Source organism: Schistocerca nitens, chromosome 3, assembly GCF_023898315.1.
Source record: "Schistocerca nitens isolate TAMUIC-IGC-003100 chromosome 3, iqSchNite1.1, whole genome shotgun sequence".
Classification (NCBI taxonomy): Eukaryota; Metazoa; Arthropoda; class Insecta; order Orthoptera; family Acrididae; genus Schistocerca; species Schistocerca nitens.
The window spans coordinates 753,655,771-753,673,186 of record NC_064616.1 but is presented as its reverse complement, the minus strand read 5'-3'; the positions used below and the strand labels follow the sequence as shown (position 1 = coordinate 753,673,186).

At 38.6% G+C, this 17,416-nt stretch overlaps 1 protein-coding gene across 1 annotated transcript in view; it reads right to left on the bottom strand.

Moving 5' to 3' along the window:
- Positions 1-17,416, bottom strand: part of LOC126249416 (bromodomain adjacent to zinc finger domain protein 2B-like) — a 352,537-nt gene that overhangs the window by 109,834 nt on the left and 225,287 nt on the right. The window contains exons 26-27 of the mRNA XM_049951070.1: positions 14,899-15,103; positions 8,313-9,457 (exon numbers count right to left, since the gene is read on the bottom strand). Of these exons, the coding sequence (XP_049807027.1) occupies positions 8,313-9,457; positions 14,899-15,103 (1,350 nt within the window). The remainder of the gene's footprint in view (positions 1-8,312; positions 9,458-14,898; positions 15,104-17,416) is intronic.

The window sequence follows — 17,416 nt, the reverse complement described above, 5'->3', positions numbered from 1 at the left end:
AGAGAAATCAGCAAGATGACAGTTTTGAATATTTTTCATCCAATAATTTACTATGGAATAATGTTCTGGGGTAACTAATCTTTAAGAAAGAAAGTCTTCATTGCTCAAAAAAACGTGCTGCGAAAATAATATGTGGTGCCCACCCACTATCTGCTTGTAGACACCTGTCTAAGGAGTTAGGAATCTTGACTCTGCTTCACAGTATTTTTATTCCCTTATGCAGTTTGTGAAAATAATCCACTGCAGTTCAAAAGGAACAATGATATACATAATTACAAAACCAGATGAAAACAATGACATTCACTATGACACATTAAGATAGTCTTTAGCACAAAAATGGGTGCACAAACTGCAACAAAAAGTTTTGGTCACTTACATAGTGATATAAAATGTTTGTCAGACGGCAAAGTAAAACTTGGGGAAAAAAAACTGAAAAAAGTTTTACGTTGGCAACTTGTTCTATTCTGCAGAAGAATATCTATTACTGTGATGTGTAAAAGATGGTGGCCAGAACTTACTAACACACATCTGTATGTCTGCTTCTTTAAAATAAAATAAAATAAAAAATATGAAACACTTTTAACTAAAGGCATACTTACAAAATAATAAGTGATGTGAATATAAAATGACTCACTCCACACCTTTATGACACACACACACACACACACACACACACACACACACACACACACACACACTGTCCCATAAAAACACCGACAATCTTTAGGAACAAGTTCCTTATTTAGAAATAAGTAAAAAATGTCTAGTAAACACAGGCTGTCAAATGAGAGCACTCATTCATCTTCAGTACTATGAGCAGACATCTGCTACTGCAAGGTCTTTGCTTTCCATACTTTTGTATAAAATATTAATAAAATATTAATGTGACTTCAGACTTTTAGCAGGTGATGTAGTTATCTGCAATTAAGTACTATATGAAGAAAAAAAAAAAAAAAGCTGCACAAAGATGCAGTCAGACGTCAATAACTGGTGCAAATATAGGCAGCTAGCTTTAATTGTTCCAAGTGTAAAACTGCGCAGTTCACAAAATGCAGAGAAGTGATACCAATAACTACAACAACTACATCACTCACAACTGGGATCAGTCACCCCATAAAAATTTGTATGGATATGAAATGCAATGATGACATAGTGCAGTTGCATGTGAAGCCACCTGCACGTTACTGCACATCCACAACCACTACCGTGGCACGTGTCAATACACGTGCACTCATTTGCGTAGTGTGCCATTTGGCTACTCCAGAAATCAAGCCAGAGGCCACAGACCATGGTCTTGTGCCTTTATCACTACCAGAGATACCAAGTGGCCCCCATTGGGCAAATGCTTCTTATATAGCCATGCACTGGTTCTGAGTGGCAGTTGTGTCTCTTCTCTAAACTGTATTGTACTTATACTGTCATGCTCTGACTTAATAAATAGGTGGTTTCTTATGACCATGTCTTTTATTGTGTTCAGATTTAGAACACAAGTGGTGATGAGTAGAATCCTCATGTGCTCAACTTCAGAGAACATTTTTTCATGTAACTAATCCAAGGATTGGAACTTCAATCACTTCTCCAGCAGCAGCAACTTACTACAGCCACATTGGAAAAACTTGTGACGATGTTGACAGTTCAAGTTCCACCATCTCAGGTGCACCCACCGCCAGTTCCACAATATGATGGTTCCACTGAAGATTGGTAAGCTTATGAAAAATGAGTCTGCCAGGACTTCATTGCATTTAGGGTGACGGACAGATGGACTTGTAAGGCATTGTCTTTATCATGGATTTCTCCTCGTGTGCACCAGTTGTTATGTAAATTAGTCCCTTTGCAAGAATAGGCCTCACTCTTTTTTAATGAAATGTGTAGTTTTTTGTCATCTTACCATCGCAAGCACACCCACATCATTGCTACACATGTAGAATTTTACCAGTGCCGCAAAGCTCAGTCTTATTGGGCTTGGGCAATGGTGGAGCTGTAGGGTTTGAGCCATAAGTGCTGCTTTCTTACTAAAACTTCCAAAGAATCCTTTATAGACTCCAGAGTCAGAGATTTAATCATCCACCTAGCACCCAATAAGTAAGTTCATTGGAGAACACTTCAATGTGAAGATTCAGTCTTGGAAGAAGTTTTAAATATTGCTTAGTCCTTTCAAATCTCCTGCACAGTGGGCCACCAAATTGAGGCATGGGACAATGTTGCAGTCAATGATAGTGTGTCACAAAAGTACACAGCACAAGTTCATCGAGTGAAGGGGAAGTCAATGCTGTTCAAACCAGAAAACCTAGCCACAACTCACAAATGCATTGGCAACAGCAACAACGACACTGTGTGGCACTTCCATCATGCCCCTCTCACTTTGTGCAATGTGAGAGAGCTGCTTGTCCCAGGCAGTAGGCATTGTGCAAGTGTTACAAGAAAGGCCACACTGCATCAGTTTGTCCTACTAAGCCTTCCTCAGAACAAATGGACAACGCCAGTCATTGTAGTTCCTCATTGTCTACAGGTTGGAATAAGCTCTTTATTGAAGTGTCTGTGTTGAAAAATCATCACTATTTCGCATCCCAACTCTAATATGTACAGATGGCTGGACTTCCCACCATTGACTCCTGTCAAACACTCAATGCAGATCAGCTGCACTGTTTAAAAAAAAAAAAAAAACACACACCTTTGTGATCATTTGTGCCTTAAAAGGATTACATGTTTTCTTATACAGTACCAAATTCCACTTACTCACAGATCTTAAACCTTTACTTTCCCCTTGTTTCATCTTTCTGCTGCTTTACCTAACAAAGCCACTAATTGCCTAGAATGTTGGGACTTATTTTTATCAAGATACAATCACGAAACCTATTTCCGGCCTACGTCACAGCACGAAAATGTGAACACATTGTGTCAGATGTCCTTGGGGCCCGATCCATTGTTTGATCAGGAAGAAATGTTGCATTTGAACAGAAGCAAGACAATCTATTGATGGTTTCCCCATTACCAGCTCCAGGACTGCATCCACAGCAGCTGCAAACCCAGTGCTTAAACAAATTGTGGCATGATCCAACACAGGTGGCCTTACCACCAGCTGGGTTGGGCATCTGACCCATTGCAGAACTTCTATGCTTTCCATCATTGTCTTTCTCTATTAGATTGTGTCATTCTCTTGTTGACAGAAGTGGGTACTTCACATGCTGTGATTCCAGCAATGTTGTGTAGGGAGGACCTCAACCTGTTACATCGAGGTCATTGGGGAGCCTCCCATCCTAAACCATTAGCACTTTGGTACATGTTCAACTCCGATACTGATCATGAGATGGAGTGCGAGGTCGCAGCTTCTCCTTGGCCACTGCCCACGCTACCTTGAGAAAGAATCCATATCAACTTTGCTAGACCTAATTTATAAACTTTTTGGTTATTGGTTGTTGATGCATTTTCTTAGTTTCCTTATATTGTACACTGTCTGTCTACCACAGCACAAAGAATCCATATTGTCTTTGCCGGATCTTATTTAGACATTTTTGGATATTGGTTGCTGATACCTTTTTCCTAGTTCCTGATATTGTTCACTGACCATCTACCACAGCACACATGACAATCAAAGTGTTTTCAACATTTTTTTCTGTTGAAGGCCTACCTTGTATAGTGGTTTTGGCTAATGGTCCTCAATTTTTGGACCACTCTTGTACACATTTCTGCTCACGCAATGGCATTTACCACACACATCATGGTGCCTCCCTTCCTTCTGCAATCCAATGGTGAGGCACAACGTCTCGTGCAAACTTTCAAAATGCAAATCTGCAAATAAGTCATGGAATTTCTGGTGAAGGAGGCCCTTTTCTTTCTCAGTTCTTACAGAATAACTCTAATCAGGAAGAAGAGCAGAGCTAAACTTTTGCATGGCTGGCAGCCACAGATGGTGTTCCATCTCCTACTGCTGGACAGACATCTGACGTCATCACAGGTTTGCCTGACTCAGAGCACCACAGAAATGTTGGAAAATCTGAACTGGGATATAGTTCATCCCCCAATTTATTGCTCCCACAAACACCACAAATGCAAGATTAGGCAGTAATTATTACCACACTCAGTTTTTGACTGGAACAGAATGAAACCCTCACACGTGTTACAATGCTGCCGTGCACTTCATTGTGGTTTAAAGAGTATGTGTGTAGATGTAGATTTAAAAATTTCAGTTCTGCTCACTCCAGGTACACACAAGGAAGTGGCTGCTATCTTTTAGTAAACTTCAAGCTACTACTTACAGTATGGCTCCTGCAAGTAACAACCATAAGCACCTGTCTTTGTATGTCCATCTTTTCAGAGATGGTTCTGGACCTCAGCTGTTCAGTACAGAATGACAAATCAAACACCTTTCAGCCATCTAAATTTCCAAATTGTTATTTTATTGGGCTACCAGTTTTGGTGATATATTACACCATCTTCTGGACCCCTGATAGACATGGAGGAAGATCCCAACCTTGGTTCCGGTCAAAATAGGGGCCAGCATTCAAAAACTGGTGTCTGTAGATTTTTGAGACAGTGATCACATCAAACATCACCATTGGCAGCTGATGTTTGAAGTGATCACTGTCTCAATAATCTGCAGATACTAGTCTTTGAATGCTGGCCCCTAATTTGACTGGAAATGAGGTTGGAATCTTCCTACACGTTGGTCAGGGGGCCTGAAGATATATTGCCAAAACTGGTAGCCCAATAAAATAATTATCTGGAACTTTAGATGGCTGAAAGGTGTTTGATTTGACATTCTATAAGTATCTGTATCTTACACACTAGCCCCAACAACAGCAATCCTTTAATCTCAGGCATTAACGTCTATCTCTATTCAGTTTAAAAATGGGCACTAAACAGGAATCTCCAAAAGAACTCCAATACATTCCCGATAATTGTTATTTTGCACCAAAAGTTGACTTGTGAACATTTTAACTGAGGAATTCATACAACAATCCTTGATGGTACCTCATAATCCTACTAAAAGCCAGCAAAAGTACACAGAGTAACTGTGGATGAGCATGTACATTGGGTTGAGAAAGAGTACCTCAGCAAATGGAAATTTCCCTTGCACTTAAATACCATTAAGAAATGTAGAAAAAGTTTAAAGCTAAAACAAAACAAAAACTAGTCCAGTCATTAGCTTTGCTGCTTCTCTGCTACTGTGACGCAGTTCAGTACAGCATAAACAGCAAAAACTTCAAGCGACTTGAGCTAGCCATTAATCTTTGCATAAGATATGTGTGTTTGTGTGACATTCAACTGCACAATCATGTTCATCTTGTCTCTGCTTGGTAAGCATGGATGCAACCAGACAAGCAACATTTCACATATTCTGTGTTATTCATTCACTAGACTCGTCAACATTTCTCCTCACATAGAAAATACCTGTTATCATTTCTTAACTGCAATATAAATCTAAAATCTTGAGTGTACCAGTGCACAACTCTAAATATTTGTCTATCTTCTGCTTCATTTTCTGCAGAACAAATTACCCAGTAGCCTACAAACCATTCCACTTTCAACAGGAGACTAAAACTTTTCCAGTTATCATTGGTATCATTTTTCTTTTGATAGAGCTCATCCGTCATCTTTCTGTTCTATGGCAAACCAGTACAATTGTTAGCAAACTTCAAGATTTCCTCATTCCACTGTGTTTATAAATCTGATTGACTCTTGGCTTAGTCTGGGAGTGCAACACAGTGGTGAGGATGACCTTCATAAACTCAGCCAGCACTGTGCACTGCGTTCAAAGGTGAGACACCACAGGTAATGGGTGGCAAACCCTAAACAGGTCCTGGCACTCATGGCAGCTCCAGATATGTAGCTGACTGCCAAGAGTGTCACTTTGAAGCCACAGAACATCACTTGGCAATATTACATAGAAAAATACTAAAATTTTACCCAATGAAAATATGTAATAAATGGGGATGCCAAATTGCGTGTCACGATCTAATGAGTTCAGTGCAGCATTACACAACACTGTTTTTAATTGACATAGATTTTTATAATCTATGATTTGATTGCAAAACACTTTAAATTATACTGCCATATATGTAAACAGTATGTCAAACTGGAGCTCAATGATGATTTTTATGAATACTATTCAATTAAACTAACCATAGCTAAATGTATCATGGCATTGCATGTGCTTTCCTATATCTTTACCCTTGTCGTAGATGGTTTTTTGTTTAGATATATCAGATGTTTCTGTGTTAAATGAAGTATTATGCACTTTGATTGAGCCAGGCCACCAATTAAATTGGCTATACTCCAACCAGTGTAGCTACATAAAAACCAAGAGCACTACATTGTACTCTGTTTTGATATGAAGCACTTGTGCATATATAAATATTTCCTTGTATTTTCTTGTTTTAACAGTTATGCATAATGGCACCCTATCACATATTCATGAATATTTAGTGTAATGTACATGATAGAATGTTTTTGGACTGTTAAAAAATGACCAGGAGGAGAAGGTTCTCATTTCAATATGTTTAGTTTTAATAAAAGCAATCTATATTCAATTATGGTCATTTTAACATAAAATTGTAACAAGTTATGAACACACCTCACATGGGCTGGTTTCCCAAGGTGTTAAAGAGGTGGTGTTGTTGCACCTCATAGTCTTTTGCAGATAGTCAGTCATTTTGTCTGGACAGTGGATGGTGAGTCTGAGTGACTTACAGCAGAAGTTGAACTGAGTTTCTGGGTGGCAGTGCAGCCATGCTGTTTAAATTCTTTGAAATTTTACAGAGGATATAATTTTGAGCAGCACAAGGACTTTAACATTTTTGCAGTGCTTTAAAGTGATTTATGGTTTTGGGACTTGAGGGCTTTAACTTGGCAGGAGTGGTAGTTTATTTTGGGATGAACTTTAGTGGGTAGTGAAGCAGCATCACTGATAAATTTTAACAGCAAAGCATAGTCAAGGCATGAGCTTTGGTTTTGCTCTCAAGGAAACTGATTTAACTGGGGAATCTGCCAAATCTATTTGCTATTCATGCAATCTTAATTGGTGCTTAGCTACAATAATCTTGGGGTGGAAACCTATACACTGTTTGAACTGAACAATAAATGTTAATCAACTTAACTTAACCACTGTGTGACTATAGTCTTTATCATTGCATTACCACTTAATTTTGATTCATTTTATAATTTATTAATTACTAAAATATATGCTAAACTTCATATGTGTAAATGGTGTGTGCCAGAGAAAACCTATTGTAAAAATCTGGGGCTGTTATTAGGGCATATGCACAGTGGTGGACAACCAACACCTATGACTGTACAGCCATACCTTATTGTCAGAGTTGTTCACTTGCCCGGATCCCAATAGACCTTACTACCAAATTGAGAACACTGATGCAACATATCATTATATATTTCCCAAGTAGGGTGGTTAGCTTGCACCATTGTCTTTCTTCTTTCTTCTTCATATCCACTGTGTTTTCTTTTGATAACATTTCCAAATTAGCTCTTGATGTTCACAAGATTGAATAACTTTCCCAGAGTTGATAAATTTTGATGCTCTGATATACCTTTCTGATATCGATACCATCATCTGATAGGAACATTAAGCTAGGCGGACATACTTATCACAGTGTTATTGAGACTGACATTAATGTAATGACTATGTTCATTACTTTAGTAATTTATTGTAGATATCTCATCTCCCGTACAAATTGCACTGATAACTGTGACGATAATCTCTAAGGGCACCATGTTAGATGCCAGAGAGGGACTGCAAGCCCTTATCTCTCTAGGTAAGAGAAATGTATAAATAAGTAGCTAAATTATTACAGTAACTCATAAAATGGTTAATAACTAAGCATGTAAACAGTGTAAACATCTCTCCAAAATTACAATTTCTGTAAGTTCTGCCCTCTCAACGTGCAAAGTACCCATCATCTATTTCTCATCCTTAGAGTTCTCTCACTACCCATACTTAACAACTTCTAGTCTGCCGTTATTTCCACAGCCACTATTTGTTTCATGGTACATAAGCATATGAGCTACTGCATATCAAAATTAGTCACCTTTCATTGATTTAGTTTCCTTTACTGGTCCTTATGCACATGAATGATTGCTTCATGAAATTTGCTATCTTCCATTGGGCCGATTGCCTATATTGGAGCACTGCATTGCATAAAAACATGGACAGCACAATCTGTGGTATCCATGTTATAGAGAAGATTGTTTCAAATGCCCCAGAAAGCCAAATGGCTTTGTTATTATTGTTCCTGCTATAGTGACCCATCTACACATACAGATTTCATATTTACATCAAATTAATGTAATCTACTTACCGAGGCATGATCGTTCCACTTGTGACTGAATTTGAATCACATGCATCTCTTGGTAGAATACTGAACCACGTTCTCTCAGATGTTACATTCCCAGCACCTCCACTAAGTAGGAAACTACCATTGAGATCCTTTCCATTGTTGAACATGTTTGATGAATTTAGATTATACAAGTGGTTTATAGCATTGAATTTATCCCCATTTGGAACAATGACTTGGGGTATTTCACTGTTTGCCTTTTCCATGCATTCACCTAGATGCTCAAACTGAATATGTCCATGGTCCAGATAACTGCTTTGTGGTTTTTCATCATCATCTTCAGTCTGATGTTTCACTGTAAAGAGATATTGTTCCTTTTTGCCATGCCTAACAGTATCAGTATTATTCTCTTTCTTCATGTCTTTTAGCTCACTATTAAACATATCACTTTTAATTTCCATTTTCACAGCACTCAAACTATCTTCAGGAGTTTCTGTTTTGACTTGACATCCATCTGAAAGTTTTTCAGCAACAGGAACTGTATATCGATTTTTCAATGAGCTATCCAAATCGACACTCACACACAAAGATTCACTACCTTCATTCACTTTCACTGGAGACTCAATACACCCTTCTGAAGAAGACAACCTTTTAGTTTCACTGTCTTCAGGTCTACAATTTTCTTCCAATTTCACATGACAATTGTCTGTCACATGTGTAACTGAGTTGTTATCCATCTGCTCAGTAAATGTCATTTTAAGTTCATTGGGTTTTTCTTTATTTTCATCTACATTACTTATCTGTGTTTTTCTACGCTCAGTTTCAATCTTGTCCACCTCTTCATCCTTTATTCTATCCATCGCATTTTCACTGGTCTGAGCATCCGTATAATTGTTCCCAGGCACTGATTCACAACTTTCTTGTTTACTGCGAGCTTCTTCAACATATTTATTGTAAAGATCAGGCTCAGCAGACTCCATAGCTTCCACAAAGATGCCACCAGCACATGGCAATGACCAAAATCGTCGAAAATATCGATCCTGGCCAAAGCAAGTGGCTCTTAGTTGCTGAGCTGATGTACTCAGTGCCTGCAAGGAATGATCACTCTGACGAGACAGACGTTCCATCTTGCGATGCAGTTCTTCAGCAGTCAGATTCTTGTCTTCTTCCTGCAAAACATTAATTAATGATTACAGGGATGATAAAGCACAAGACTTGTATCTTACAGGCTTCCAAAATCTTTTATGTTAACTGAAATGACTTATTATACAAATGTTGCTTTCTATAGATAAGCACAAGAAATTATTTTTGAGTAGAAATTCCAATACATTAGTTTTTCAATGAAGAATGATCACTATGTACTTTTTATTTAAAGTATCTTTTTTCAATGGGAAAATACAGAATAAATGAATAAATTTGAATGCACAATAGTCACTTAACCCTTTAACTGCTCTGGACATGTTAACGCGAGTCTTTGTACCTGTCCCTGTGTGCTCTGAATGTGTTTACGTGCGCCCACTCCTTCTGCCTGGTACTCTGAACATGTTTATGTGCGCCCACTCCTTCTACCTGGTACTCTGAACGTGTCTACGTGTGCCACCTTTGTGGCACCTCTGTCCTCCTGACGTGTTGAGGCATGCTGCTGCTTCTTCCCCTGTGGCTTATGGCAGCGAGTTGTATATTCTTGCTGAGTGCCTAGTAGCTGTTCAGCATTCCGCTCACACGTTTGAAGTCTTGTGAGCATTTGCTGCTGTGTTCTTGTGCTGCAGTTTTCATGTGTGCTTCTACTGACTGTTGACACCGTTAACATTGTGAGAAGAAAATGGCATGCCGTTGTGGTTTTACAGACGAAGAAATCGTCAAAATTCTCACTAGAAGCAACAGTGAAAATGAAATTTTCGACAGCAGTGGTAGTGATTATTCTTCGATTTAATCTCGAAATAACAGTCCTGTGCAGTGTACTTCAGCTGGAACAATGCATCTGTCAACAAGGGAGATATATCATTCAGAATCTGATGGGTCTGAGAGTGATAGTGAAGCACCAGCGAAAAGAGCTCGCTTTAGTGACACGTTTGACTGGAAGAAAAGTGATCTTTGTCCATTTATGCAAGAGTTTGATGCTTCAGCTTCTGGACAGAAGTGTGGCTTAGGGCCAGATTCAAGTGTTTTGTCATATTTCCTGATATTTTTAACAGAAGAACTTATGAAATTTGTAGCATATGATACGAAAGAAAATAAGTCAGAATCAGAGCATTCTCATTTGTCCAGATGGAAAGAAACGGGTTTCGAGGAAATTTATTCCTTCATCGCTGTTTGTATGCTAATGGCTCGTGTGAAAAAGCTGAAAATCAGTGACTACTGGTCCACAGACATACTCTTGAACATTCCTGTTTTTGGCGAAATTATGTCCAGGGACCATTTTCTGTTAATTTTAAGAATGCTTCACTTCAGTGGTAACTGTATCAGCAACGAAGGGGACAGGTTATTTAAAATTAGGTATATTGTTGATAAAATTCATGCAACATTTCACAGTACATTTCATCCATACCAAAAGCTCTGCATTGATGAAAGCCTCTTGCTCAAAGGGCGATTATCGTTCAAACGGTACATTCCCTCCAAAAGAAGTACGTTTGGAATAAAAACATTTGTGCTATTTGACTACCAGTTAGGTTATATCCTGGATTTCATTGTTTACACAGGCACAAATACTGAAATTGACTTCCACAATCTGGGGACAAGTGGTGACATAGTAGCAACATAGATGAAACCATTTTTAGGAAGGGGACATACGCTCTATGTCGATAATTGGTATTCAAGCCAGACCTGTTCCTCTGGCTTCATAACCAAGGAACAAATGCATGTGGTACTGTTCGCAAAAACAGATGCAATGTGCCAAAATTACAGAACAAACTAAAATGAGGAGAAATACAGTTTATGTTCACTGACACAATCCTTGCCATGAAATGGTGTGACAAAAGTGTGGATGCTGACCACCTATAATACTGCAGAAATGGTTGAGATGGAAAAGACAAACAGAGAGACAGGTGAAAGATTAAGGAAACCACAATGTGTTGCAGATTACAACAAGAGTATGGGTGCTGTTGACCGCTGTGACATGCTGCTGAGTTCAGTGCAATCAGTACAAAAGACTGTCAAATGGTACAAAAAGTTCTTTTTCCACGTACTGGCTCTGTGCATTTTAAATGCCCATGCTCTCCACAGAGTAGTAATAGGATGAAAAATGCAACTAGTAGAACTTCATTTGTGTCTGGAAAGAGAGACTGTTGAAGCTTATGCAAAAGATTGGAGGAAAACTGGCAGAGAAAGGCGCTCTGTAGACGAGAATCCTCTAAGATTTACTGGGAGGCATTTTCCAAAGGTCATTGAGATGGAGAACTCAAAGAAATGTACACTATGCTCCACGCAGAAAGTGCACCGAGAAACAAAATACGAATGTAGATCATGCAATGTACCACTATGTGCACAACTTGAGTGCCATACATGAGGTGAGCTACAGTGCCAATGCAGCAGAAGAATAAGCTGAAAATGGCAAAAAAAGGCTGCCAGCTATATGTGTACAAAGATGTCGTCTTTAGATGTCAACCTCCACTAATGAAGAGAGGGAAAGCAGTGGTGTGTAGAGGTTGTAAATATGAACCAGGAAAACCAATGAACACAGAAGATGCTTTGTAAATAAAAGCAAAACACGTCTGGTGTGAAATTCTTTTTCATTAATTGCAGTAAGCTTAAGATGGCAAAGCAAACAATAATTAATTCTACATATAGTTTATTATAGTGATTCTTAGCAACATAAGCAGTTTCAATGGACATCATGTGTGTCCAGTAATTCACCTGCAGATTCAAAGCCACGGAAAAAGTATCGAGATACAGTGTGTGTCAGTGATCACACTCAGAAGGCAAGAGAGCCGCGAATGCCCTAGCTCGAGAAATATTCAGTACAGGGCATGCTTGGCCAAGCGGCGAACTCAGCCGCAGGCAACGGTCCATGGGGAAAGCCATTAGTGCAGGTACCAGGATTAGGCGGCCTCAACAGTGCGCTCAACCTGGCAAGATGGATGCACGGCTGCAGCAGCCAAAGGGTTAATACCTATCACTGATCTTACAGAAGGAAATAATAGTGTGGCTAATGCCATTAGAAATTATGAGAAGTCAGCAACATTCTAATATCTGCAACATAATGAGGAATGGGAACTTGTAGAAACAGTTACAGAAGATTCTTCAAAGAAAGATACCTGTAAAAGAGGTTGAGGGAAAAGAAGAACTTCTTGGCTTCTAAACTTAATGACATGAGCTTCACACGTAAGCAAGGAACTTTTGCAAACAAGTAAAAGTGATATACCTATGATGGTCACCAACATCTTGAATAGATAGGCTCTAGAAGAAGAAGAAGAAGAAGAAGAAGAAGAAGAAGAAGAAGAAGCACTATTACGAGACCTCAGAACTTACTGAGATACTGACATATCAAAGTTGTTATAACAAAATAATATGATGTACTGATTAGCTCATAGTTACAGGCAATGCCTCAGAATGACAAAAGATTACTTTCAAAAATAAATGTAAAAGTTGCTGATGTAACATTGATCCTGGAAGCAACCTGACAAGGTTTATATGAAATTCAGCAATATTTCCAACACATAAAAAGGTGAAATCTTGGCTTCTCACTTGTTGATATTTATATAATCAAGAAAATGCACATAAAAGCTACTGTAACTAGATAATAATTTAAGGGAACATTCTGCAAGAGATACCTTTTTTATTATTGGAATCAACAGATGAGGTTGTGGGTGTCTTATTTGAAGGATGCTTTAAAAAAAAATTAAAAAAAATTTTAAAAAAATAAAAAAACTTCAACATGCCTTAAAAGACTTGTATGCAGTGCTTAAGATAGCATTGCCACAGATGGAGGCACAATGAAACATAGTTTTAATATTAAGATGATGAGTAATGTTTACCAAAAAAGACCAAATATTGCTGATCAGTAGGTTCATACAGTTAGAATAATTTATGTAATTGGTATTCACTGAGTTTTGCAAATTTACTTATATATGGTAATTTTTTTCCCTGTCCACGTGCACACCATGATGTAAGCAGCAAATGGACGAGTTATGTGCATCCAACACGTGGGAGCAAGCTCTGGTGAGTTTCCTGCCCTCAACCATTCCCATCCATGCAACAGCACGTCGCCTGTGGAACTGCTACATAGACACTGACAAACAACACTGCTGCATCTGCTACACCCACTGCCGCAGTTGGTTCTTCCTCTGCAATGTACTTATTTAATACCAATGATCATATATTTTTCAGTGTCTTTAGCCGAAACAGGCACTGGGAATGGGGCATCATCATTCAAATCTTGGGCCACTCTCTTTTATCTAGCACAGGGTTCATCTGGGCTGCAAGGGAGGCATCAGAATCATCAGAATCAGCTCTGCACCTGTTGGCTGCATGATCCTGCTGCAGATATTTCAGTTTCACAGATGGAGCTCTACAAGATCTTGCAGTCCCAGCCACACTTGCTGCCACCACCAGAGAGGGTGCCAACGGATGTCAATGTAGCACCACCAACGTCGTTGCACAATAAGCAGCCCCTGCCACAGAGATCTGGTCCTCTCTGCCCTACTGCTTCTCTGCATGCCTCCGAGGACCCACAAGTTGCCATTGTGTCATTGACAGGGCCAGGGCGAGAGTGTGCACCCCATGACCACTCTCTTGACCGTTGTTCCAGGCCATTCGCGAGATGAACATCAGGGTGCAGGTTTGGATTTGCCATTAGCCACATTATCAACTCCTGCATTGTCAGAAACACCTGTTTCTAGATCCTCCCCCCCCCCTCTCCAACCACATCTCCGTTGTTATCAGCAAAGCCAGTACACTACGATGGTGAACACAGGGAGCAGCCACACAGCAAATGCGGCCACCAACCAATGACTGTCCTATGAACTCTCCTGTCAGCCAGCACAGGCAGCACTACTATGGCAGTGGATAAGACCCCATCACAACCTACCATCATCCCCATCTGTTGTGAATAAAGCCTGCTAGCACACCACCCCTCTCTATCAGTGACTGCTGTGTAACTGACTCAGCTATGGACCAGGGCTCTGTGAACTGCACTTCAGATCTGACTCATTGAGTTAAGTAGACACTTTTCATATAGCTGCTGTTGTGTCTCTCCTGTCTGTTTTCTGCATTTGGAACCCAAGCATCACTACAGGATACAACAATTGTAAAAAAGCAAACTGTGGTATTACAGTTTTTATTTTATATTCTCAATTAATGGGAAAATTTTTTAAGAGGCCTATGTCAGCACAGTCCTGTTTCAACATAGCTAAGCTTCTTCCCCTCCCAAAACCCTCATTAGTTCCTGCAAACCCACATACATTTAATTCCATTTACTTATGATGTTACTATGTATTACCAGAGTAATTCCTGCTGCTGTCTTGTAAGACCTATTGCCAAGTCAAAATATCAGATCAAACCACACTAGTCCATGTGAAAAGTTTTATTAAATTAAACAGAATTAAAAATTAATTGTATAGCAAATTGGTGAACTAAGTTCACATTAGTGCCAAGTCTTTAAAAACATACAGACCTCTTCTGGTTGCGTCCCATCACTTTCATTGCCGCTCTCTCCATCATCTGCCTCATCTTCATTGTCATCATCTCCTTCATCCCCTTCTTTAACTTTGGATTCTCCAGCACCCGTATCATTTGATTCATCACAGCCACTCTGGTCTTGTTTTGGTGTTAGCTGCATGGCTGTCTGCCTAACTTTGCGACTGTGCAGCATGCGCAACCTGTATGGCATAATTTCTTTAGTACTGCAGTAGGTTTGTGATACAAAGTGGATAGCTTCATAAATCAAACACAACGAAACTATAACATTGCTTTGTTCATATGACAAGACTGTGCCTGGGTCACACTAAGATTTTTTAAACATAAAATGAAAATTTTAATTGTATAAACTTTTTCCTATCAAAACACAGCTGCGCTTATTTAAATGAAACATATTCACACACTAGAGCAAAAATACTAGTCATACAGTAACAACAATAAAGGGACTTAATCATACACCCAAGAGTGCTGACAAATTTTGCCATCCTACTTACAATCTGTATCTAGTACATGTCTAGATGTCATTTACTTATTTTTTACAAGTATTTAAAACAGATTTCTCTAAGAGTAATCCCAATGAGCACCTATTGCCGTTCAATACGTTCAAGTATGTACTATGACTACTATGAGCACAACTACAGCTACAACTGATCAAATGGCAAGTGAATGACATATTTCACATATTCATTTCCACAGGATTCATGTGATGATCTGAGCCAAAGCTTAAATTGATAATTTCAATGCTGTTTATATGGGTATATACAAAATCCATAACTCAATCAAATGCATGAGAGAGGCAGCCAGACTGCAGAGGAGATACCAGATTGAGATTTTCCAGATGTGCAGATGTGCTACATTGATCTTCTTTGGAATAGGAAAGCAAATATGAGAAGAGTTTTCTTTTCTTCTTTAATGAAGAAAGTGTGATGGACTTTCCATGTCTGTATATGGCATTTTTGTTCACAGCAAATATTTACAGACTGATGATAATTTTGAAAAAATCAGTGTTTCACAGATTAAATGAAGTTTACAATCATCATTAGTGTCTATACAAAAGAAAAATTGCTTCAGAAATATCTTTTTATTGTTTGCATGCATTACTTGGCATAATTTGCCCTCAAATAACATTGTTTTAAATAATCAGAATGGCAAACAAATTTTACATTTTTCAGACACACTTCTGGTTTTCCACACTGTTTTCGAGCCACCTTAGGTTCCTTTTTTCTGAACAAACACTGTGGCATTACAGACTTAAAAATACCCGAAGGTGATCAGTAAGTGTTAACTAAACAAATTTAGTACAAGCAGTGACATAGTATAAAACCAATCATCATTTTCTTAGTAAAACTATCTGCTAGAACATAAATTGTGCACACAGATAACAACAGAAATTCCGCACACAGATATCTGAAATACAAATTTGTTAACATTCACTGAAACTACTTTAACAATTAATAATTTAAAATTTCTGCTCTTTATTTCATTACATCACATTTCTGACACTATGTACAAATGATTTATAGTGGAAATAAAAGTCCCAACACAATGAATCCTAAATTATTTCAGTGCATTTCTGTTTATCCAACTTCCATAAATAGCTGTTAACATTTTGTACACATGAAATATATAGGATTATCAATCATATTACCGACAAAAATAATACATCCACCACAATTTACAAAACTGATGCAGAAACACCTCAATAAGATGGTATCAAAGTTTACAAGTAGCTTACCTATAAGAAAGAGTGATGTTGTACACTTGGATCATGTAAATACATTCTACATGTTTTGTGTTGTAGCAAGAATTCGAGATATAAATATAACACGGCATTTACGTGAGTGTGGTAATGCATCCAACGTCTGCAAAAAGTCTGACGGAGATATTAGGTCATTAATTTCTGCTACAGTTGGCAGACATAGAGCTGTCGTAACTTATGTCTTCATTAAACTCCTAAGCACAAAGCTTGCCTACTGCAATGAATCAAACCATAAACTATGGCATACATAATATAGTTTATGGTATATATATTATATAAGGATAGATCACAACACACCAAAGAGCTAATACTGAAAACAGTTGTGTGTTCACATGTGTGTGTGTGTGTGTGTGTGTGTGTGTGTGTGTGTGTGTGAGAGAGAGAGAGAGAGAGAGAGAGAGAGAGAGAGAGAGAGAGAGAGAGAGAGAGAACTCTGAAGCAGCACTTTTCTGAAACTAATCAATTTTTTTTTTATCAACAACCATTCTGAATTCTGCTATGCACGCATTTCCACAATACTCCTACAACACACCTATCAGCCACAATACAGAATAAATTGTAAAAGAGCAAATGAATTAAAAAAAAGAGGCAATCCCATAGTCCAGCTGGTAATGAGCTACCATTCTTCCATCTCTAACAACCTTTTCTTCCCTGTTGAACCACTTTCCAGTACTGGTACCTATGATGCAACCCTAGAGCATCTCATTGTCAGAAAAGTCTGGTACAGTCATAAGCT